This window comes from Danio rerio, chromosome 5, assembly GCF_052040795.2.
Source record: "Danio rerio strain M-AB ecotype USA chromosome 5, GRCz13ab, whole genome shotgun sequence".
In the NCBI taxonomy this organism is placed as follows: Eukaryota; Metazoa; Chordata; class Actinopteri; order Cypriniformes; family Danionidae; genus Danio; species Danio rerio.
The window spans coordinates 8,121,171-8,145,000 of record NC_141025.1 but is presented as its reverse complement, the minus strand read 5'-3'; the positions used below and the strand labels follow the sequence as shown (position 1 = coordinate 8,145,000).

Below are 23,830 nucleotides of genomic sequence, written 5' to 3'. Positions count from 1 at the left end.
AAATTGGACAATAGAAGATTGGAAAAACATTGCCTGGTCTGAAGTGTCTTGATTTCTGTAGAGACATTCAGATGGTCGGGTCAGAATTTGGCGCCAACAACATGAAAGCATGGATCCATCCTGCCCTGTATCGACGGTTCAGGCTGCTGGTGGTGGTGTAATGGTGTGGGGGATATTTTATTGGCACACTTTGTGTCCATTACTACCAAGTGAGCATCGTGTCAACCCCACAGTCTACCTGAGTATTGTTGCTGACCATGTCCATCCCTTTATGACCAAAGTGTACTCATCTTCTGATGGCTACTTCCAGCAGGATAACGCACCATGTCATAAAGAGTGAATCATCTCAGACTGGTTTCTCAAACATGACAATGAGTTAACGGTACTCAAATGGCCTCCACAGTCACCAGAGCTCAATCCAATAGAGCACCTTTGGGATGTGGTGGAACGGGAGATTCACATAATGAATGTGCAGCCGACAAATCTGCAGCAATTGCGTGATGCTATCATGTCAATATGGAGCAAAATCTCTAAGGAATATTTCCAGTACCTTCTTGAATCCATTCCACAAAGGATTAAGGCAGTTCTGAAGGCAAATAGGGGTCCAACGCGGTAGGTGTACTTAATAAAGTGGATAGAGAGTGTAAAATACTAAATAAAATAATGAATAAATAAATATATAATAATTAGATAGTTATAAATAATTTCAAATATAATATGATTTGTTAGATGGTAAAAACCATTAGGTGTACGTTAAATTAATATATAATAATTAGATAAATAATTTAAAATACATTATTATTTTTGGCAGATCTGGTTGTATATATATATATATATATATATATATATATATATATATATATATATATATATATATATATATATATATATATATATATATATATATATACATACATACATACATACATACATACATACATACATACATACATACACATACACACACACACACACACACACACACACACACACACACACACACACACACACACACACACGCACGCGCACGCGCATGCACGCATGCATGCATACGTACAGTACATACATACATATTAGTTAATTGCTTTACTGGCTGATTTTGCTGTATCTGATTCAGTGCATTCTTTTTTTTCTGATAAAAAGTACTGCATTATATTAAATGTGCAACATGCACTCAGATTATAGCCAAGCTTTTCTCAGAACTAACTTCACATTTCCAGTAATTCAAAGATATTTATTAGCGAGTCTGAAGGTCATTTTTCATGAATGTCTGAATGAGATCTTCAAGTTCACAGCAGTGCTTTCACAACAAACAGCCAGGATATTATTTATATTACACGATCACAAAGTATCCACAGTTTTATCGTTTTCATTTAATTTCTGATTAAAAATGATTAGTTTTCATTTAAATAGATTATTAAAACTAATTTTAAAAAAAATGAAATTATTATATCATTCTGGCATCAAGGTGGCGCAGTGGGCAGCACGATCGCCTCACAGCAAGAAGTCCACTGGTTCGAGCACCGGCTGGGTCAGTTGGCATTTCTGTGTGGAGTTTGCATGTTCTCCCCGTGTTGGCCAGTGTGTCCTCCAGGTGCTCCGGTTTCCCCCACAGTCCAAAGACATGCACTCACTATAGGTGAATTGGGGAAGCTAATATATGAGTGTGAATGAGTGTGTATGGATCCTTTCCAGTTATGGGTTGCAGCTGGAAAAGCATCTGCTGTGTAAAATAAGTGCTGGATAAGTTGGCGGTTTAATTGGCTGTGGCGACCCCAGATAAATAAAAGAACTAAGCCGAAAAAAAAGAACGAATGAATAATATATAATTAGGGCAGCAGGGTGGCTCATTGGTTAGCACTGCCACCCACAATGCGTTTTATAGAATTTATACACAATTTACACACGTACACACAATTATGTAACAAAGTAATGATAACAGTATTATTAAGAACCAGTAATGATCAATGATATCGGTATCGCTATCAAATAACATCTCGTCATCACGAATCGTTCCCTATGTGAACAGGCTGTTATGGTCATTGTACTGGATGTTTTATATTGTCGGACTCTGCAATCTGCGAGAATGTCAAAGAAGGCGGAGTTCCAGGACACACCCACTGGTTGCATAATTGTCACAGACCAATGACAGCTCAAAGCCTTTTAGGAGTAAAACAAACTCCCCTAAAAAGTTTGCTTTGGTGAGCTGTACTGAAACAAACTCAAAAAGAACGTCCTTTTGGCCGGATTTTGTTCGATTTTATGCCATTTCAGCTCTTTTTTTTTCGTTTGAAGTATACCAGGGCGTTAAAAGTCATGTGAAATTAAAATAAAATTTTTAAGAATATTTATAAGATAGTGGGCCCTATCATACACCCGGCGCAATGTGGTGCAAGGCGCGGCGCAATAGTATTTTGGAACTTTTAGCTCGGCGCAAGGGTCATTTTGAGGTGTTGCGCCACACTGTTTAAATAGCAAATGCATTTGCGCTCAAATGTGCGCCCATAGGTGTTCTGGTCTAAAAAAAGCAGGCGTGTTTTGGCGCGTTGCTATTTTGAGAAACTGTAAATAGTCTGTTCTTTAGACCAGAACAAAGTTGGTCTATTGTCTGGCGAAAAGTGCGCCTGGCTTACACACTACACACAAGATGCAGAGCAATACGCAAATAACTTTACATATGAAAAAGATATAATATCTTAAGGATATATATATATATATAAAGGATATATACAGGATATAAATATAAATTATTAAAATATAACAAAACATATTAATTTCTAGCCTACATGAAGATTTAAAAACCACTGCCTTACTTTACTTTCTTCATCTCGGGAGGCTTTTTCAGTTCATTCAGTTTGCTTTTGTATAATGTTATTATTATTAGCAGTATTATTTATTATATCCATATTTATATTTGTTTTATTAGAAACAAGCTTAGATTTGTCCACCTGTCAAATTATTATTTGAAAATAACTCAGTATTTTGACCACACTTGGTCATTATTGTTCATTTATTCGTTTGCTGGAAATTAGAACTGAATTTAGAAATAGTTTTGAAACAAATCTTTGTGCTTAACAAACAAAATTAATTATTTATAGGCTAATTGATGCCTGTGCATAAAGGTTTCCCTATCCACAAGAGCAAAAGCGAAAGTGAACTTACTTTACGTCAAAATGTGCTTATGGCGTGACGCAGCTGGCTCTTAAAGGGAATGGGAGATGAGACTCTGATTGGTTTATTCTCAAAACACACCTACCTGTATAACTCTTTAAGAAAATAAACTCAACCCTTTTAGACCATGCGCCATGGCGCAAAGCGGATTTTCCCGTCCTTAAATTAGCAAAGATGCATTCTGACACGCCCTGAAAGCTTTTGCGCCCTGCGTTTTGCTCTCTGTGCATGGACCGTCAAAATAGAGCCCAGTATGTCCAGAACTGTGACACAATTTTTGTTTAGAAGATATAAAACTTTTCCCAGAGATGGGTTGCGACTGGAAGGGCATCCGCTGCATAAAAACTTGCTGGATATCTTGGCGGTTCATTCCGCTGTGGCAACCCCGGATTAATAAATGGACTAAGCTGACAAGGAAATGAATGAATGAATGAATGAATGAATATAAAACTGATATAAACATCCAAAGCTTTGCAGTCTGTCACCTCCGCCTAAATGGATCAACACATTTTTTTGACATATTTCAGTTTCTTTTTGTGAATTTTTGTCAATTGTTTTCATTATTTCAATTTTAGTTTAACATAGAAAACATACAGCATATGACTATATTGTGAAACAACCCCCACCAAGGTAAACTTGTTCTATAATAATAGAAGTTAAAAGTAAGAATGTTAAGTCAAATAAAAAGTAGAAGTTGGGTAAGTACAAATAAATAACTATTACATCATGAGACACATAAAGTACATATAAACAGAAAAGCTGTACAATAGAAGGCAGAAACAACTGATTTGACAAATGACAACCTCATATTTCAGTTTCTCATCAAATCTTCTGACCAATCAAATGCTCTTTAGTATCTGACATGCCCTGCCCTTGTCATTTGTTTTTCATTTGAAGTGCTTGAGCTCAACCACTTGCAGAGCTATGAGAAAAACAAATCGCTATTGGCTATTTTTTTTTAAAGAGGAGGAGCTACTCAATCTCCCGCCCTCTCTTCATGGTTCAGTTGAAATAACATCAAACATCGATTAAAGGCAGTGGTGTAAAGTAACTAATTACAAATACTTAAATTACTGTAGTTTTTCTCAGAAATTGTATTTTACTAAGTAGTTTTATAATTGTGTACTTTTACTTTTCCTTGAGTACATTTTTAGTGCAGTATCGGTACTTTTACTCCACTACTTTCCTTCAACCTGCGGTCACTACTTCATTTCTTTCTTGTCTTTGGTGATTGGCTAAAGTAGAAAAATCAGTCCTGTGACTCCCGTCTAATCAAATCGCACATAGAAAGTACATAGAAAATTACATGATACTGAACAACATCAACACATGAGCGCTTTATAAATGCAGCACACCTGTTAGAAGCATTAAAAATGTCCAAAAAAAATTCAAAATATTTACACACATTGACGCACAGTCTTTTAATAGACTGGATGTCACTGATAGGAAAATAGATGTCGACTGTAAAAAAAAAAAATAATAATAATAATAATAAAAGAATGTTTACTGTATGATGACTGAAATCACCAAACAGCCTCCTTAAACAATCACTAAATGGAACGAAAGAAAAATGGATGGAAGGACCAAAGAAGGAAGGACTGAACCAATGAAGGAAGGACCAAATGAATGAAGGATTCAAGGAAGGACTGAACAAACTAAGGAACGAACGAACGAACAAGCAAAGGACATAATGAGGGAAGTAACAAAATTATGAATGAAATAATGAATGAATAAGCGAACAAATGAAGGGAGGAATTAAGGAAGGACCAAAGGAATTAAGGAATGAACAAATAATTAAAGGAAGGAATGAACAAAGGGCCTAATGAAGAAAGGAACAAAAATAAAAATGAACGAAAGACCAAATGAATGAAGTGAGGATTCAAGGAAGAACTGAACTGAGAAAAGAACGAAGGAATAAACAAAAGACCATATGAAGGGAGCAACAAAAATATGAATGAGCGAACAAATGAAGGGAGGAACGACGGAAGGACAGAATGAATGAAGGAACAAACAAATTCAAGAATGAAGGACAGAACAAACAAACAAACAATGGAAGAAAATTGGAAGGAACAAACCAATATAGGAAGATTACTAAATGCACTACAGAATGTTACATTTACACATCACTGCACAAACTGCATGTAAATGCAAAATTACTTTTTATGGCGTAATACTCACTTACTCTTGAGTACTTTTAAAATGCCTACTTTTTACTCATACTTTTAGTAATATTTACAAGATACTTTTACTTTACTCGCACTACATTTTTGTGCAGATAATGGTACTTTTACTTAAGTATGATTTTTCAGTACTCTTTCCACCACTGATTAAAGGTCCCGTGAAGTGCTTTGAAATGTGCAGTTTTTTTAAGTGTGTACGGTTTGCTCCAAACGCAGTAAAAGCAGTGCAGTGTTATTGAGAGAAGATGTGCTAACCCGAATAACCCCTCAGACACTGACTCACGCTGCGCAGAAACACACACATCCACACTCTGCTTATCTGCTTCATCGCTCAGCAGTGCTGCAGACGCTTCAGCTTTTACTCTCAAAACAAGCCACGCTGAAATACAGGATCTTACTTTCAGCTGCAAATGTCTTCTAGGCACTACTACAGTCTTTAAACAGGTGAAGTCAGAATTATTAGCCCTCCTATGAATTATTTCAGAAATGATGTTTAACAGAGCAAGGAATTTTTCACAGTATTTCCTAGAATATTTTTTCTTCTGGAGAAATTCTTATTTGTTTTATTTTGGCTAGAATAAAAGCAGTTTTTAGATTTTTTTTTACAAACCATTTTAAGGACGATATTATTAGCCCCCTTAACCAGTTAATCTCTGCTGTTATTTTAGGATTTCCGCCTGGATTTTGCCTACCCAAACACATGCAGAGGTGTAAATGCAAAAATTTGGTATCATTTTAAAGAAAACCCCTTGAATTTTCATAAAACACAATTGAAAGTGTTTAAAACTACTGTATAATAAATAAATGTATATAAATGTTTATTAACATAAATGTATCTGTGTTATAATAAACACCTAAAAAAAGAGGCGCTTTTTTGTATTTTTTTTTTTTATAAACTCAAATTTGAAAGTGTACCTTTTAGGTTCTGTGTGGTCTATCGTGCTGTAATTAATTTAGGTGGTTCCTGCACATGTCCGTAATCATAGGAAAAAAGAAAAAGTTCTCTACCATAATCTATGCAAAAGTTATTGTATTCCAACTGATGAGAGGTGCTGTACAAGCCACAGGGAGCGATCATTGTTTTCATATTTCACTATTCTTTTGTTTGATCAAACATAATTCACTGTGTTTGGACCACATCAGACATATAAAAGGATTACTTATGCACATCACCTCAAAAACAGAGGAGAACAGCCCTGAAGCGCACAGCATAAGGTAAGAGATGACAGCTGTCTGTGCTATCTGGGGCTGCTTATTGATCATAAATGTTTTGTTTTCACTTCTGCGCCATGGAAACACCGCGATTCATTTGACAACTGTTTGATATGTGAATATAATTCAGTAAAAAGAATGCTAGAACCACATGAGCAACGGCAAGAGCTTTCATTTGAGCTTAACTTGTACATGTGTCATATGAAAAATATGAAAACGAACCAATGTTCAATACCCAGCTCGGGTATCCAAAATACTGTGTATTTACATGTAAATAACTTTTGTACAGTAGAATAAAAACCAAAGTGATGCATATGTGCATAAAATATATATTCTACACTTTCAAACAAAACCACTTACAGGGGTCTGGTGCAATGCAATCCCTTTAAATCTTAAAGCGAAAGTCGATGACATTACAGACCAGGTACCAGGGGTTTGCGGAGTTTAAATTAAGCTTTTTATAATTGAGAACGTTGATGAGGAATTTTCCTTGCTGTGGGAGAATGTTTTGTTTGGTTTTGTTGATTATGGAACGGGGGCTTTACATAAAAAAAAACATATTTTCTTAATCTTTTTGTCTTATTAGCAAAATTTTATATCCATAAATGTAAATTTTCAAACCAAAAACCTTTTTTTTATATTTTGCTTACTGAAATGCAGTATTACTTTGAAACAGTGTCTAACTCTTTTACAAAAAAGCTTTAAAAACAACTGAAATTTGTAAATTATATAATCTTTTTCTTTAACGTGTAATGTATTTACCCCTCCTGTTTTTTTGTTTGTTTGTTTGTTTGTTTTTTTGTTATCTGTTGTTGTTTCTTTTTCCAAAATTGTTGCTCTTTTTGTCTCTTCAATTTCTTGTTAACATACTGTGATTGTATATTCTCACTTTCGTATATTAATAAAAAAAAAAAAAAGAGTTTAAATTAAGCAATATTTTTTCCGATTGTCTACAGAACAAACCGCTGTTAAACAATTGCTCGCCTAACCTGCTTACCCTAACTTGCCTGATTAACCTAGTTAAAGGTGCAGTAAGTGATCGTCATCAGAAGCATTTTTTGTTGCACTGGTTGAAAGTTTCTTCACATTCCAATAGTAATGATTAAAGTAAAGGATCTAAATGTGTTTATATGTATTTTTATATTCTGAGGCATAAGACTACAAAATGTTCCTCCGATTAAAATTAGTCTTGCTGATAATTCCCATAGTTCTGATAAGCAAATGTAGATCGGCACAACTGCGCACCGCTGTTCATGCTGTTCAGCGGTAAAAACAAATGCTGAATCAAAACTTTTTAAAATCCTGAATCAATATTGGAGTTACTTTAGCATGCTGGAGGAAGAATGACACCATGGCTGAAGGATTTCTTTCGGACCGGTAATGTTATGCTTCACGCAAAGCTAATAGATTGTTGTTAAGAACTAGTTATATGCACGGATGTGTTGTTCAGCCACTGAAATCTTTTGGCGAGAGATTGATGTGACTCAATTAGTTTGATCAGGTGTGTTTAATTAGGGTTGGAACTAAACTGTGCAGGGCTGCGGCCCTCCAGGAATTGAGTTTGACATCTCTGATCTAGGGTCTCTGTCATCTTTAAAGTGTGCGTCCGTGATTTCAGAAGGTGTGGCTTTGGATGACAGAGGACAGATTGTATTTGAAAGATATTATGATAACCGGTTAGCATTTAGGCAGAGCACCTACTGCACCTTAAAGCCTTTAAAGGTCACTTTAAGCTGAATATTAAAGTCTTGAAAAATATCACGTCAAATATTATTTACTGTCATTATGGCAAAGATAAAAGAAATCCGTTATTTAAAATTAGACATTAAAACTATTATGTTCAGAGTTTGTGTTAAAAAAAAATTCTGTTAAACAGAAACTGGGGAAAAATGTACAGGGGGGCGAATAATTCTGACTTCAACTGTATATCAATACATTCACCAATTACCTATAGGCAAAGCTGATATGTGGAGTACATTATTGGCACATGTGAGAAATCTTTGTGTGTGGGTTAGGGAGTGCATACTGTATGTGTGTGTGTGTGTGTGTGTGTGTGTGTGTGTGTGTGTGTGTGTGTGTGTGTGTGTACCTCAGCAGGTGGTATGCCCTCGGGTGGGCGGCACTGCAGCAGCACTTCCTGTTCGAGTGACACTTCCTTCCCCAAGGGCTCCTGCTCAAACGTTTTCCTCAAGACTGTGGAGAATCAGGACAGAGAGAAGCGGCTCATTTACTCACATTCATTAGTCATACAGAAATACTGCAGGATATGCCAGCACAGGGATTTTTACCTGCAACTTCAGTTTCAGAAAAGTTGAAAAATACATTTATAATAATGATAATAATAATAATAATAATAATAATAATAATAATAAAAATAATGAATAATAATAATAAATAATATTAATAATAATGAATAATAATAATAATGAATAAAATAAATAATAATAATAATAATAATAATAATAATAGGTTAAATATAATAATAATAATAATAATAATAATAATAATAATAAATAATAATAATAATAATAAATGAATAAATAAATAAATAAATAAATAAATAAATAAATAAATAAATAAATAAATAAAAATGAATAATAATAATATTAATAAAAATAATATTGATAATGATGATGATGATGAATAATGATGAATAATGATGATGATGATGATAATAATAATAATAATAATAATAATACTAATTAATAATAATAATATTAATAATAATAATAATTTATAAACTGATATATACATTTATAAATAAATTGAGGTGATGATGAATGATGAGGATAATAATAAAAAAATGATAATAATAATAATAATAATAATAATAATAATAATAATAATAATAATAATAATAATAATAAATATTATTATTATTATTATTATTATAAATTGATCAACAAATAAATTAAATAAATTTTATTATTTTTAATACAGAAAATTTATTCATTCTCCTTCGGCTTAGTCTCTATTTCAGGGGTCACCACAGCGGAATGAACCGCTATCCATTCCAGCATGTTTTACACAGCGGATGCCCTTCCAGCAGCGACACAGTACTGGAAAACACCCATACACACACTCACATATAATCATACACTACGGTCAATTTAGTTCTTTCAATTCATCTATAGCGCATGTGTTTGTGGGGGAAACCAGAGCATCCAGCATGTTTTACACAGCAGATGCCCCTTCAGCTGCAACCCAGTACTGGGAAGCACTCATAGACTCATTCACACTCATACTCTACAGCCAATTTAGTTCATTCAGTTCACCAATAGTGCATGTGTCTGTGGAGGAAACCGGAGCAAACCCACACAAGCACAGGGAGAACATGCAAACTCCACACAGAATAACCTTCTGCTGTGAGGCAACAGTGCTAAGTACTTAGTCAAAGTGTCGCCCTAATTTATAACAACATAATTAACAATCATTTAACAATCACTGAGGCACACTGCATTGTTCTACATTTCCTTTAAGTAAATGATTGCTACCCAATGCAGAGATAAGAACGTGTGCAAATGCCCAACATGCACCAGTAAAAAGCCCAGGTCCACATAATAAGATCATGTCATTATGTGTGTGGTTGACAGCTTGTTGTTATTCTTCATGTAGGTGAAGAGTAGCGCTCACAGAATGTGTGTTAGATGCTGCCATCTGCCATATTCTCAGGTCAAAGCAAACATTTGAGCTCCTCGTTCTCTTGATTATCTCTAATGTCCTCATGCGGGTGTGAAGATCTGTTTTCTCTGTGGGCTTGAGTGAGTGTGTGTGTGGGGGGGTGTTTAACACTGGCCAGACTCATCCAGTCTCCTTCACACTCTTCTAACAACTCATGTGTGAATGTGTCAAGTGTAGTCATGAGTGTGTGTGTGTGTGGTGTGTGTGTGTGTAGTCAATCTGTGAATATTTCTCTGTTGTTTTGAGAGGTTGGTAGTGAATGTAAGATTAGTATTTATCTGCTTACTATTTCTGGATGACACAGACATATAGTACTGATATAACTAGCTGAAGTCAAAATTATTAGACCTCCTGTTTAAATAATATTTTAGTAGTTATTTTGCAAGATACTAGTATTCAGATTAAAGTTTAATTTAAAGCCCTAACTAGGTTACTTAGGCAAACAGTGGTTTGCTCTGTAGCCAATAAAATAAAATAATAAAAATAATAATAAAATAATAAAATAAAAACCAATTAAGATAAAACAAAAAGTGAAATAAAAAAATAAAATATAATAAAAAATAACAAAATAAATAACAATTAAAAAAATAATAATAAAATAAATTAATTAAAATAAAATTAATTAATTAAAATAATAAAAAAATTAAAATTAAAATGAAATAAAATTACAAAAGAATAATATGTATTATATTATGTATAATACAAATAATAAAATACAATATAATACAAATTAAATCAAATTAAATTTAAAAATGAACAAAAAATACAGCAATAAAAATTGTAAAAAATTAAATACAAAACATTCACAAACATTTATAACATAAAAAATGAGAAAAAATGACAAAAAAATTAAATTAATTAAAAAAAAATAAATAAAAAAATACAATGAAAAAATATACAAAACAGTTTAATTAAAATAATAACAGTTTATTATTTTATAAACTTTAAACTTTAAAAACTTAAAAAAACAAATACAAATAATAAAATAACAATTATAAAATAAAAAATATAATTATAATTATAATTATAAAAAATATAAAAAAATAATAAAAAATTAAAATGTATTAATTACTATCCATTAAATTACTAGGTGGCTAGTAATATTGTACTTCATTAATAATAATAATAATAATCTGCTTTTATTCCAACCAGACTAAAATAAATAAGACTTTGCAAACAGTGCCCCGTAAAATGTATGAATGTGTGTGTGTGTGTGTGTGTGTGTGTGTGTGTGTGTGTGTGTGTGTGTGTGTGTGTGTGTGTATGTGTATGTATGTATACATACATACACACATATATATAAACTAAATATTGACAATAAGTGTTTTATTTTTTGTGTAAGCCTTTTTAATTTAATAAATTTGTTTTTTTGGAGCCTTGGTGTTGCCGCCTTTGATAAACATTTGATTTCAAAAAAGTGTACCATGTATAATTCAAATTCAAATGTTATTAGTCACATACAGAGTCATACACAGTATAATGACCTTGAAAAAAGTTATGGAAAACTAGAAGTTATTCAATAGAAAATAAAGTAAATAGACTATTTAAAGACTTTTGATATAAGAATACTTTGGATTTTAGAGATCCTAAATATTTATTTCAGAAAAAAAGCATCTCTGGTTTACAAAAAAAAAAAAAAAAAGATTCTGAACAATTCATGCGCGGGATTCGGTTTGATTCAATGATTCAAAATTATGATTCAATAATACGCTTGAACAAATACTCATTATATTCATTAATTTGTGCATGATGTTCACATTATTGTACACACAAAACAAAGTTATTCTACACATAAAACAAAATAAAACTAAATACATTTAAGGTGGCTAGTAATATTGTCATTCAATAAACAACTAGGAAATAAATCAGTTTATTTTATGATTCCAAATCTGATCCAATCATGTGCTCGAATCAATACATTAATGCATTTGGCATCAAACACATATACAAAAACAAATTTTTGAAGAAAAAAAACAACAACTAATAAAGTAAATAATGACATTAATTCCAGTGTTTACGACACATGCAAAGCAAATAATCAACAATGTCACAGATTTTACAAAGACTTAACTCTACTTTTTAATAAAAAGATTCATATTTGTGATTAATGCACTTTATAAGATCAGCTAATGAACCTGTCAGTGAAATACTGACTCCTCTGAGCAGCTTCGAAATGCGGAGATGAAGAAATACGCTTTTAAGCCGTTTGAGCCCCAAAACCTTCAGTCTTCCTGTGATTTCTTTATTCAGCTGGACATAAAACACACATCAGGAAAACACCTTCAGCCAGCCTGTCCAGCAGCTTTACTGCTCCATACACATACACATACACACACACACACAGCTGTCTGTTTCCCTTCACATTACTGATGGAGCTAATAGACAGATAAATCACGTCTTTCTGGATAAGTGTGTGTGTGTGTGGTAATACATTCAACTCAGGATTTTAGTGCTCTACATTGCAACAGCAACAAATCTTAAGCAGCAATAATACCCTAACACACACACACACACAAATACACACACACACACAAAGAGAGAGAGACGTGTGTATAACAGCACTCTATTTCATTCATAATTATTATGTCTGGAGTTCAAGCTGACCACAGTCCCACAACTAATCATATATAACATCCGGCGCTACACACAGCAGTCAAATTCACAATCCGTCACTAAAACAACAATAAATATCAAATGACATGTAGCATTCAGCGCTAAACATAATCACTAGACTACTCATACATAACATATGAACTATTTTAAGTGTCCCATTATACAGTTCATTTATTTTCGTTTTGGCTTAGTCCCTTTATTAATCAGGGATCGCCACAGCGGAATGAACCGCCAACTTATCCAGCATGTTTTACGCAACGGATGCCCTTCCAGCTGCAACCCATCACTGGGAAACTTCCATACACTCATTCACACACATACACTACGGACAATTTAGGTTACCCAATTCACCAATAATGCATGCGTTTGGACTTGTGGGGGAAACTGGAGCACCCGGAGAAAACCCACTCGAATATGGGGAGAACATGCAAACTCCACACAGAAACGTCAACTGACCCAGCGACCTTCTTGCTGTGAGGCAACATCGCTACTCACTGCGCCACCGTGACAACCCCATTATGCAGTTTAACAGGTTTATTTTGTTGATTTTTTTCATAATATACAGTAGGGGAATATCAATGCACCCCCTATGGTTCTAACAACGATACTCTTATAGCAAACTACCATCCACCACCACTACTACCACAGAACATTGATACAGCACAGAGAGCAAATATTTATTCACAGGATAAAGTCTCGAAGATTCGTTTGATCGAAGAATTGTTCTTGTAAAACCCCTCCTCTATACAAGCCTGCTATGCTCTGATTGGTCAGATCTGGCCCAGTCTGGTTTGAAATTAAGGTGAAGTTGGTTATATATTCGCACATTCGTTCATTTTAATGGTATACCGTTTACTACGTTAATTTGAATATTAAGTCTAAAATTTTTGTATGACTTTAAAACAACATTAGCACTATTTTATTGACTGTGAACAATGTTGTACTTTGATAATCATTGGCTGCAAATCTGATTTCACGATTTAGAATTTACAAAGAATACTTTTCTGAAATGATATAAAGGAGAAAGTCTGACTGTGCAAATATAAAACCAACTTTACCTCAATAATAAACAGTAATAGTGTAAAAAAAAAAAAAAAAAAAGCAGTACGTCCCCTATGGTTCGAACCACACTAAATCATGCTATTCGCATGTAAATAGACGCATGTACATTTTGAATTAACTCTTTTCATTCGCAGGTCAAATTCACTTCACAATAAATGCGGATTTGCCTCATGATCAGGGTTTCGATTTGCACAGTGACTCTAGTTTTCTTGCAGCCAATGACTATCAAAGTACAACATTGTTAGAGGGATTTAAATAGTGCTAAGATTGTTTTAAATGTACGGAACCCCGGAAGGGACGTAGTGGAGGAGAAAAAAAATGGGTGGGTGAAAAATATATAAGTTTTTTGCGTTCTCTCGCAAAGTTTTGCGTTCCCTCGCAAAGATGTTTTGCGTTATCTCGCAAAGATGTTTTGCGTTCCCTCGCAAAGATGTTTTGCGTTATCTCGCAAAGATGTTTTGCGTTCCCTCGCAAAGATGTTTTGCGTTATCTCGCAAAGATGTTTTGCGTTCCCTCGCAAAGATGTTTTGCGTTATCTCGCAAAGATGTTTTGCGTTATCTCGCAAAACTGTTTCTCCACAAACACTTCCTGTTCACTGCACTCACGTAAACCCTCCCGTTTTTGCTGAAATTCTCCCATATTTTACCATTCTATCTCACTTTCTTTACATTACTGTGCGCTGATTGTCGCCTTTCACTTTGCAACCTCTGAACCAGTGAATGCATGTTTAAGCGCTGACTGACAGACGCGCTCAATACAATAAACTGATCCCAGATCAGTGTCTGTACGCGCCATTTAAAGGGACACTTCTGTTATCAAACAAGTGCGCAGCAAATGAATCTCATGTTTTGTTTAGTTTGATAACAGAGGTGTCTCTGTAAGAATGCACAGATCTATAATGAAAGCAGTCCATTACTTTAGAAACTGTTTGTGCTCATTTAAGAGAAAATAAGCTGTTTAAAATAACACATGCAGGACGGAGATGTTTCATATTATTCAGTGTATTTGTCTGTTTAAACATACACCCGCTCCTCTGTAAATGGCGTGTACAGACGCTGATCTGGGATCAGTTTATTGTACGAAGCGCGTCTGTCAGTCAGCGCTTATACATGCATTCTGGTTCATAGGTAGCATACGCACAGTAATGTAAAGAAAGTGGAGTAGAATGGTAAAATACGGGAGAATTTCGGCAAAAACGGGAGGGTTTACGTGAGTGCAGTGAACAGGAAGTGTTTGTGGAGAAACAGTTTTGCGAGAGAACGCAAAACATCTTTGCGAGATAACGCAAAACATCTTTGCGAGACAACAAAAACATCTTTGCGAAGGAACGCAAAACTTTGCGAGAGAACGCAAAAAACTTAGAAATATATATTTTCCTCCCACCCATTTTTTTTCTTTCATCCATTATTTTTTTTTCACCCACCCATTTTTTTTCTCCTCCACTACGTCCCTTCCGGGGTTCCATATAAATGCATATACCAAGGTTATATTAGTTTTGGATTTTTCATTAGTTTTAGTTTCTATTTCGTTTGGACTTTTTGTTTTCAAATTCAGTTAGTTAATTAGTTTTTCGAGACAAATTTACTAGTTTTATTAGTTTCTATGTTTTGAAATTACTTCGTTTTAGTTGAGTTTTTATTAGTTTCAGTATTCATTTAGGGTTTTTTTTTTCTAAATAAGGATATTTGTTAAGTGCAAGATTCAAAATCAATAGAATAAATATTGTAAAATAAAAACTTAGCAATACATTTTTTAAAAACCTGTATTTAGAGGACACATGAACACTATCACTTACCACTGCCATCTACCCATCCTCAAATTCAAATACAAAAGCCCACAAGAAAGCAGCCCTGAGTACAATATGTGTGCAAAGCTGCTCTGAGGTTAGATACACAGTAGGATGGAAAGTTCAGATATTTAACGCGGATGTTTGGACTCAACATACCGAAATTATGTAGTCAGCAATAGTAATTTCAGTCAGTTAAAGCATCACCATGATCTGAAAAATGCCTTATAGTAAAGTTTTGCAACCCAGCTGAAGCATGATTCGCTTATTTAAATAACATTAGAACTTTCTGTATTGAAATAAACGTATGTTTTTCACCAGATCCTCTCATTTAAGCTCTCAGTTTACCCGCGGTGCTGTTGTTTAAGTTTAGTTCAGTCACAGCAGGCTGTCATGTACTGTTTGTGTTCGGTTCACTGAATCTCGCATGCGCAGTATTATCAGTTTACCGTTTCTCAAATTTGATCTCAGTGTAACATTACTGTTCTAATAACTGAACGAGAGTATATATTGGATTATTTAGAGTCAGAGGGGGGTATTAGGCTTGTTAATAAGTAAGTAGTTTGTGGAAAAGTGCTTACTGGAGATGCAAATCATTTTAAATGATTCAGTTTGTTTTGGTGTACTAGTTCAACTGGTTCACTTAGAAGATCTGGTTAAAAAGATTCGTTCACGATCGCAATACAGAACTAAAACTCATTATTGGGCACAAATGTGTTAAAATAATAGTTTTAAGTGTCTGTATTTAATGCTGTCACTGTGCTGCTGTCATGTCTACTCGTTGTTTTTGTCACTGGAGCAACAGCAAGGATGACTGGAGGAGTACCGGCTCGATCCGGCCAATGACAGCAGGACTACGGAGTCTGAGGTGCCGTACGGGTTGAACAACTGCATCGCGGATTAGATTTAATTCTAAACGGCTAACAGTAAGACAATACCAATACATTTACAAATACGAAAACAAAGGAGGTTTTTTTCGATAATTTTTGTTAGTTTCAGTTAGTTTTGTATGTACACAATACAGTTTTAGTTAGTTAAAAAAAAAAAAAACTCTCGTTTTAATTTTTATTTTAGTTAACAACAATTATTTTAAATTTTTGTTTTTGCTTTTTCGTTACTATATTAACCTTGATACTTACATGCTAATTCAGACTGAATGTTTAAAGTAGTGTGGTAAACAAATATAGAGATAGAGAAGTTGGTTTTATATTCGCACATTTCAGACTTTCCCCTTAATAATTTAATTTCATTAAAGTATTATTTGCAAACTCTAAATTGCGAAATCCTATTAGCAGCCAATGACTATCAAAGTACAACACTGTTGTTCACAGTCAAATAAACAGTGTTAATGTTGTTTTCAAGTCATACTTGCATGCTAATTACGATCCAATATTCAAAGTAACATGGTAAACAATATAGAGACTTCTAAATGAACGAATGTGCGAATATAAAACCAAATTTACCTCTATAATATAGAGACCGCTAAATGTACAAACGTGCAAATATAAACCCAACATTACCTCTAACATTAACTTTATAGTTATTGTGCTTGGTAGTGATGGCTGTTTTATGAATCAGTGGTTGCAAGTATCAAATCGGCAAGGTCACTTGATTTCAGTAAACAAGGCTGTGTTACATCATTACTGTTTGGAAACAAGAAAAAAAAGCCAATTCTAATAAGAGTTTTTGTTGCATTTCCATGATTTTAACCACCAGCTGTCTTTATCACAGGGGGTTTTGAACATTGAGGTAAATTTGGATTTATATTCACACATTTGTCCGAAAGAGGTAAAGTTGGTTTTATATTCGCACATTCGTTCATTAAGAAGTCTCTATATTGTTTACCATGTTACTTTGAATATTCAATCGGAATTAGCATGCAAGTGTGACTTATAAACAACATTAACACTGTTTATTTGACTGTGAACAATGTTGTACTTTGATAGACATTTGCTGCTTATATGATTTTGCTATTTAGAGTTTGCAATGAATACTTTTCTGAAATGATATTATTAAGGGGAATGTCTGAAAATCCGAATATAAAACCAACTTCTATATTTGTCAGTAATAGCTTGTGACTCGATCCCTATACTGTTTACCAGGCTACTTTAAATAATCGGTCAGAAATAGCATGCAAGTATGACTTCAAAACAACATTGGCACTATTAAATTGACTGTGAACAATGCTGTACTTTGACAGTCATTGGCTGCTAATCTGATTTCCCAATTTAGAATTTACAATGAATACTTTTCTGAAATGATATTATTAAGGGGAAAGTCTGAATATGTGTAAATCCAACTTCACCCCAATTGCTACTTCGAATATTTAGTCAGAAATGGCATTTAAGTATGACTTTAAAACAATATTAGCACTATTTAATTGACTGTGAACAATGATAGAGGTAAAGTTGGTTTTATATTCGCACATCCCCCTTAATAATATAATTTTATAAAGTATTATTTACAAGCTTTAAATAGCGAAATCATATTAGCAGCCAACAACTATCAAAGTACAGCACTGTTTACAGTCAAATAAATAGTGTTAAGGTTGTTTTCATATCATCCTTGCAAGCTAATTCCGTTCGAATATTCAAAGTAACATGGTAAACAATAGAGACTTTTCAATAAACGAATGTGCGAATATAAAACCAACTTTAGCTCTATTGAACAATGTTGTACTTTAATAGTATTTAGCTGCTAATCTTATTTGCCTGTTTAGACTTACTTTCTGAAAAGATATTATTAGGGAGAAAGACCGAATGTGCGAGTATAAAGCTAACTTTACCTCAGTGTTTCGAACACTTTTAATGAGAGAATTTTAGCTTTCAACACTTCGAAACAACGGAGCCAATGGGTTTCAGTGAATCATTTTGCGAAAGGCATTGGTTCAGTTGTTTCGAGGCTTCTCCATTTAATAGATTGTTGTGTTTGTTTGATCAATACAAATACAATCCAAAACAACATCCCATGTCATCTTGCCAAAACACACTGAACATTTATTAAAAGCAAAATGTTAAAAGAAAGCATTCGCTCACCAGTATCCACTCCTCAGAACCAAACCTGTTCAGTAGACATCCTGAGACTTTTATACATTGCTTACTCACCATGCTTTCAGAGCGGCCATTTTTGGTGTGACATCATCAGGGTCACGACCTCAGCACAAGGACAAAATCAATTGTTCTGCTGTTTGTATTAGGGCTGAACAATAAATTAATATTTTATATATTATTGTATATTATTAATTTTGCAATAATGATGTTGATGTTATTTTAAGTTTGATTGTTCAATTTCAATACCTGATTAACATTACTCCCCAAAAAACCCACAAAGGGCTGTTTATTTCTCTGCCTCTAAGATATCTCTGTTGTATTTATGTAAGTTGTACTTAAGTATTTTTATTAGTTTTTCTTTTGATACAATATATATATATATATATATATATATATATATATATATATATATATATATATATATATATATATATATATATGTATATATATATATATATATATATATATATATATATATATATATATATATATATATATATATATATATATATATATATATATATGTATATATATGTATGTATGTATGTATGAATTTTTTTTTCTTTTTTAAATATTTCCCAAATGATGTTTAACATTTAGGAAATTTTCACAGTATGTCTGATAATATTTTTTCTTCTGGAGAAAGTCTTATTTGTTTTATTTAGAGTAGAATAAAAGCATTTAAATTTTTTTTAAACACAATTATAAGGAGAAAATTATTAGCCCATTTAGGCAATTTTTTTTTTATCGATAGTCTACAGGAATGAACCGCTAACTCATTCAGCATATGTTTTACGCAGCGAATGCCCTTCTAGCTGCAACCTAGCACTGGTAAAACACCAATACACACTTGCATTCACGCACATACACTACGAACAGTTTAACTTGTTTAATTCACCTATAGTGTGTGTCTTTGGACTGTGGTGGGAAATCGGAGCACCCGAAGGTAACCCACGCCCTCAAAGGGAGAACATGCAAACTCCACACAGAAATGTCAACTGAACCAGCCGAGACTTGAACCAGTGACTTTCTTGTTGTGAGGCGACAGTGCTAACCACTGAGCCACCATGCCATCTATTATTTTATTTATTTATTTATTTACTTTTCCAACGAAAATCCTTGTGGGGACATTTAATAAACAGGTACACACCCATGCACACGCACACACATAAAATGGATTTATGTGAATTATGTGTACTTTTCATAGACTTGTATTGTGTTTAAACTATATTTTCTACTCCTGAACTTAACCCCTTACTTATACATCTAGCCCTTACAGTTGTAGCGTACAGTCCACAGATAAAATTTCTTATTGATTTTATCACGGTCCGACAGAACGGTTTTACGACTCCTGGCTCCAAGAAGTCTGGATTTTCGTGACAGCTTAAGTTGTTCAGGGGGCCTGGATAGATAAGCAGGAAAACTTCAAAGACATTCCTTTCCAAATACCCTCACACATACACCCCCACGAGGCTGTTCCGACAGAAAGAAAATGAACTCATCAAATCCAGAACCAGCACAAAACCAATGTGTTATGTTTTGTAAACTTTGTATCTCATTTCTGACCTTTCTTACCTGTGTAACCTCTCTTATAACCTGTATGCATGTTCCCTTTAGGCCTTTGTAAAGCATAAATATTGTAAGGATATGAAAAATTATGCTGAGGTACTTTCAACCCCCCCATGTTTGGTACCGATGGGCTTCTGCTGACATTTTACAACACATGATGCATAGAGCAAGACCATAACTCGCATTGCTTTATTCTTTAAAGCCCTGTATTAAATGCCTGTCCGCATGCTTTAGGCGGACGCTCAAATTTGCATACGCGCAGCCCAGAGACAAAGGAAGGTTCGCGCGCAAACTTTCCCCTGAAATCATTGGTCAGAATGCTGTACGGGTTGTCACGTGACCCGCAGGTATAAGCACACTTCCCCCCAAACATCTGTGCAGAAAGAGAACGTCCCAAAAAGGAACATCATTGACGGTGGTCCCTTTAAGGGCCACACGGCTCTTCACAGCCGCATGGACTTTCCCGCCACGTTTTCTTTATTTTCCGGCAAAGTAAATTCAGTTTAAAGTTTGCGATCGTGTTCGTCCGAACCGCATTACAAACTCCACGCATCAAAGGACATCAAGAGTAGTTTCATCACGACGGAAGAGAGACGCATAAGAGAGACCGCCAGACATGAAAGACCAGGTGATTTTAGTTATGCGATTAAGCTGTGCCCCTTTTATCAAAAAGGTGTTTTTTATAACCTTGGTGGTCCGTAATGGTGCGTGTGGAACTGAAAGTTTTGTCACTCTTTAATCTGAAATCTATATTCTCTAGCTTTACTATTTCTCTTTGTTGTTACACGTTCTATAGACCCGATATCTCCACGTGGTTTACCTTTGTTTTGTGTTTAATGTATGTTTGTGCGTTTGTTTGTTCGTTACGTCTGACTAGTCAATAAATTCCATTATAATCAAATGAATTGTATTGTTTGCCTCACGAGAAAATGTCACTGAAATACAGATTCCCCTGCCTAGCTAGTATAAGTTGTTTAAAACTTTTGAATGATTAATCTACTTCACAAGAAGTAGCAATTAAATTCCCTTTTTTCTAAATGAATAGACTACCGTGTCCGCTCGGAAGAGCGGCGGCTCTGCTTGTGTTCGTTTGGTCAAATTAACAATAAATTGATCCGGAATATTAATTATTAATAATAATTCGTTATTGTTGATAATTAATATTCATAATCTGGGAATCCGCTCGGTCGCGCGAGCATGATCATTTACAATCATATGTTTGTTTGACCAAACTGACTGAAGCTTAAGCCGGAATATTAATAATTAAGAATAAACCGTTATTGTTGATTATTAATATTCATAAAATGAGCTAATTTCATGCTACACAGTTTTGACAGTTAAATCTACCTAAATCTATCTAAATCTAAATTACAGTAACCTGTCTGCACTTTTACACGTTCAGATGAACATCATTTAGCATTTTTTAAAATATTTTATTTCTAAATTAAATCTTACTATACGTGTAGGTACATTTGGTAAACAGTTATACACATCCAGTGTATGTTCAGTGTGACTTCAGTTGATCAGTTTTGGCCAGTGCACGTAACTCAACATCCAGCTGTGCAAGAAAACACAACCTGATGAAGCTAGTTCATGTTTTTATGACTTCTAGACTGGATTACTGTAATGTACTGTTTGCTGGCTGCCCAGCATCCTCTATAAACAAACTTCAGCTAGTACAGCTATGCAGCTGCCAGAGTTCTTACCAGGTCTAGAAAATATGATCATATCACCCTAATTTTATCCTCCTTACACTGGCTGCCTGTTAAGTTTCGTATTGAGTTTAAAATATTGCTTCTCACCTATAAAGCTTTAAATAATCTAGCTCCTGTTTATCTAACCAACCTTCTGTCTTGCTACAATCCAACTCGCTCTTTCAGATCTCAAAACTCAGGGCTCCTGGAAGTACCTAGAATAGCAAAGTCAAGTAAAGGAGGTCTAGCCTTCTCATTTATGGCTCCTACACTCTGGAATAGCCTTCCTGATAATGTCCGAGGCTCAGACACACTCTCCCAATTCAAAACTAGATTAAAGACTTATTTTTTAGTAAAGCATACACTCAGTGCATCACTTAGGGGTATAATACATGAATGTGCTCCACACAAGTTTCTGCATCTCGTTTATATACACTATGAACAGCAGCTCCGCTAATTATGCTCCTTATTCTCTATATCCACCTGAGGATACTCATCTCAAGCCCCATAGAAATTATGCAGTGCCACTGATGCAATCCAAGACCTGTGAAGAGATGATCCCAAGGTTTCCACAATCCTGGACCAGGCCTTCTCCTGAACAGCTGCTGTGGAGAGCATGAGACTTATTCCTGTGATGCTCCAGGGACAGATGAGTCTTCGCTGACGTCCAGCGTTCTTCAGCCTCCGGCACCGAGACTGCAGTTCTGCACAAGACGTTTGGCCATGGAAGAAACAGTCGTGCCCAACTGAGCCTGGTTTCTCTCTAGGTTTTTTATCCTTCAATTTTGCATAGTTAGGGACTTGTAGAGCTGCGCATCGATAGATAGGTCTTCAGTGTTTGGACTCTCAGCAGTGAATTTTAAACCACACTGAACTGAGCTAAACTGAACTGAACTTAAACTCTAAAAACTGAACAGACACTGTTTCAATTCCCTATAAACTTCTATGTGAAGCTGCTTTGACACAATATGCATTGTAAAAGCGCTATAAAAATAAAGATGAATTAAATTGAATTAAATGAGTGAAGTAATCTTTTACTATTGTATTTTAATAGTAATTTTACAGGTAATCTCTATTCTAAATCAGAACAAAACATTGACCAATAAAAAGATGTCAAGCATCAAAAACGACTGATGTTAAAATGAATTTGAATACTAATTTGACTATTATTGTTTACACAAATTTTCAAATGTACTGTTTTGTTTATGGCGAGGCAGTGGCACAGTAGGTAGTGCAGTCGCCTCACAGCAAGAAGGTCGCTGGGTCGCTGGTTCAAACCTAGGCTCAGTTGGCGTTTCTGTGTGGAGTTTGCATGTTCTCCCTGCCATCGCGTGGGTTTCCTCCGGGTGCTCCGGTTTCCCCCACAGACCAAAGACATGCGGTACAGGTGAATTGGGTAGGCTAAATTGTCCGTAGTGTATAAATGTGTGTGTGTGTGTGTGAATGTTTCCCAGAGATGGGTTGCGGCTGGAAGGGCATCCGCTGCGTAAAAACTTGCTGGATAAGTTGGTGGGTCATTCCGCTGTGGCGACCCCGGATTAATAAAGGGACTAATCAACAAGAAAATGAATGAATGAATGAATGTTTTGGTTATTATGACCATGCAACAATCTATTTTAGCAAAAATGGTGCTTAAAATTTGAATATTTTAGTTAAATAGTAGTCTAAATGAGACGTTTAATTGCAAAAAATGTCAATTTTTTAAGAAAAATAGAACCACCCAGTTGACCAGGCTGGCTATAGGCCTGCATTAGGTTTATGTGTGGGGACTTTCCAAAGACTATAGCTCTTTGCGAGGACATTCAATGACA

At 34.5% G+C, this 23,830-nt stretch overlaps 2 protein-coding genes across 13 annotated transcripts in view; both read right to left on the bottom strand.

The window, feature by feature from the left end:
* Positions 1-23,830, bottom strand: part of smad4b (SMAD family member 4b) — a 724,234-nt gene that overhangs the window by 263,253 nt on the left and 437,151 nt on the right. The gene's annotated exons all lie outside the window — the stretch shown is intronic.
* unc5ca (unc-5 netrin receptor Ca) overlaps positions 1-23,830 on the bottom strand; it is a 473,679-nt gene that overhangs the window by 176,084 nt on the left and 273,765 nt on the right. For 7 of the 11 annotated variants that reach the window (XM_087253142.1, XM_087253139.1, XM_087253140.1 and 4 more), the window contains one exon: positions 8,653-8,756. In XM_087253142.1, coding sequence (XP_087109268.1) covers positions 8,653-8,756 — 104 coding nt within the window. Of the gene's footprint in view, positions 1-8,652; positions 8,757-18,741; positions 18,768-18,810; positions 18,868-23,830 lie in introns of those variants that run through there. The other 4 variants (XM_087253150.1, XM_087253147.1, XM_087253149.2 and 1 more) reach the window with 2 other exon arrangements.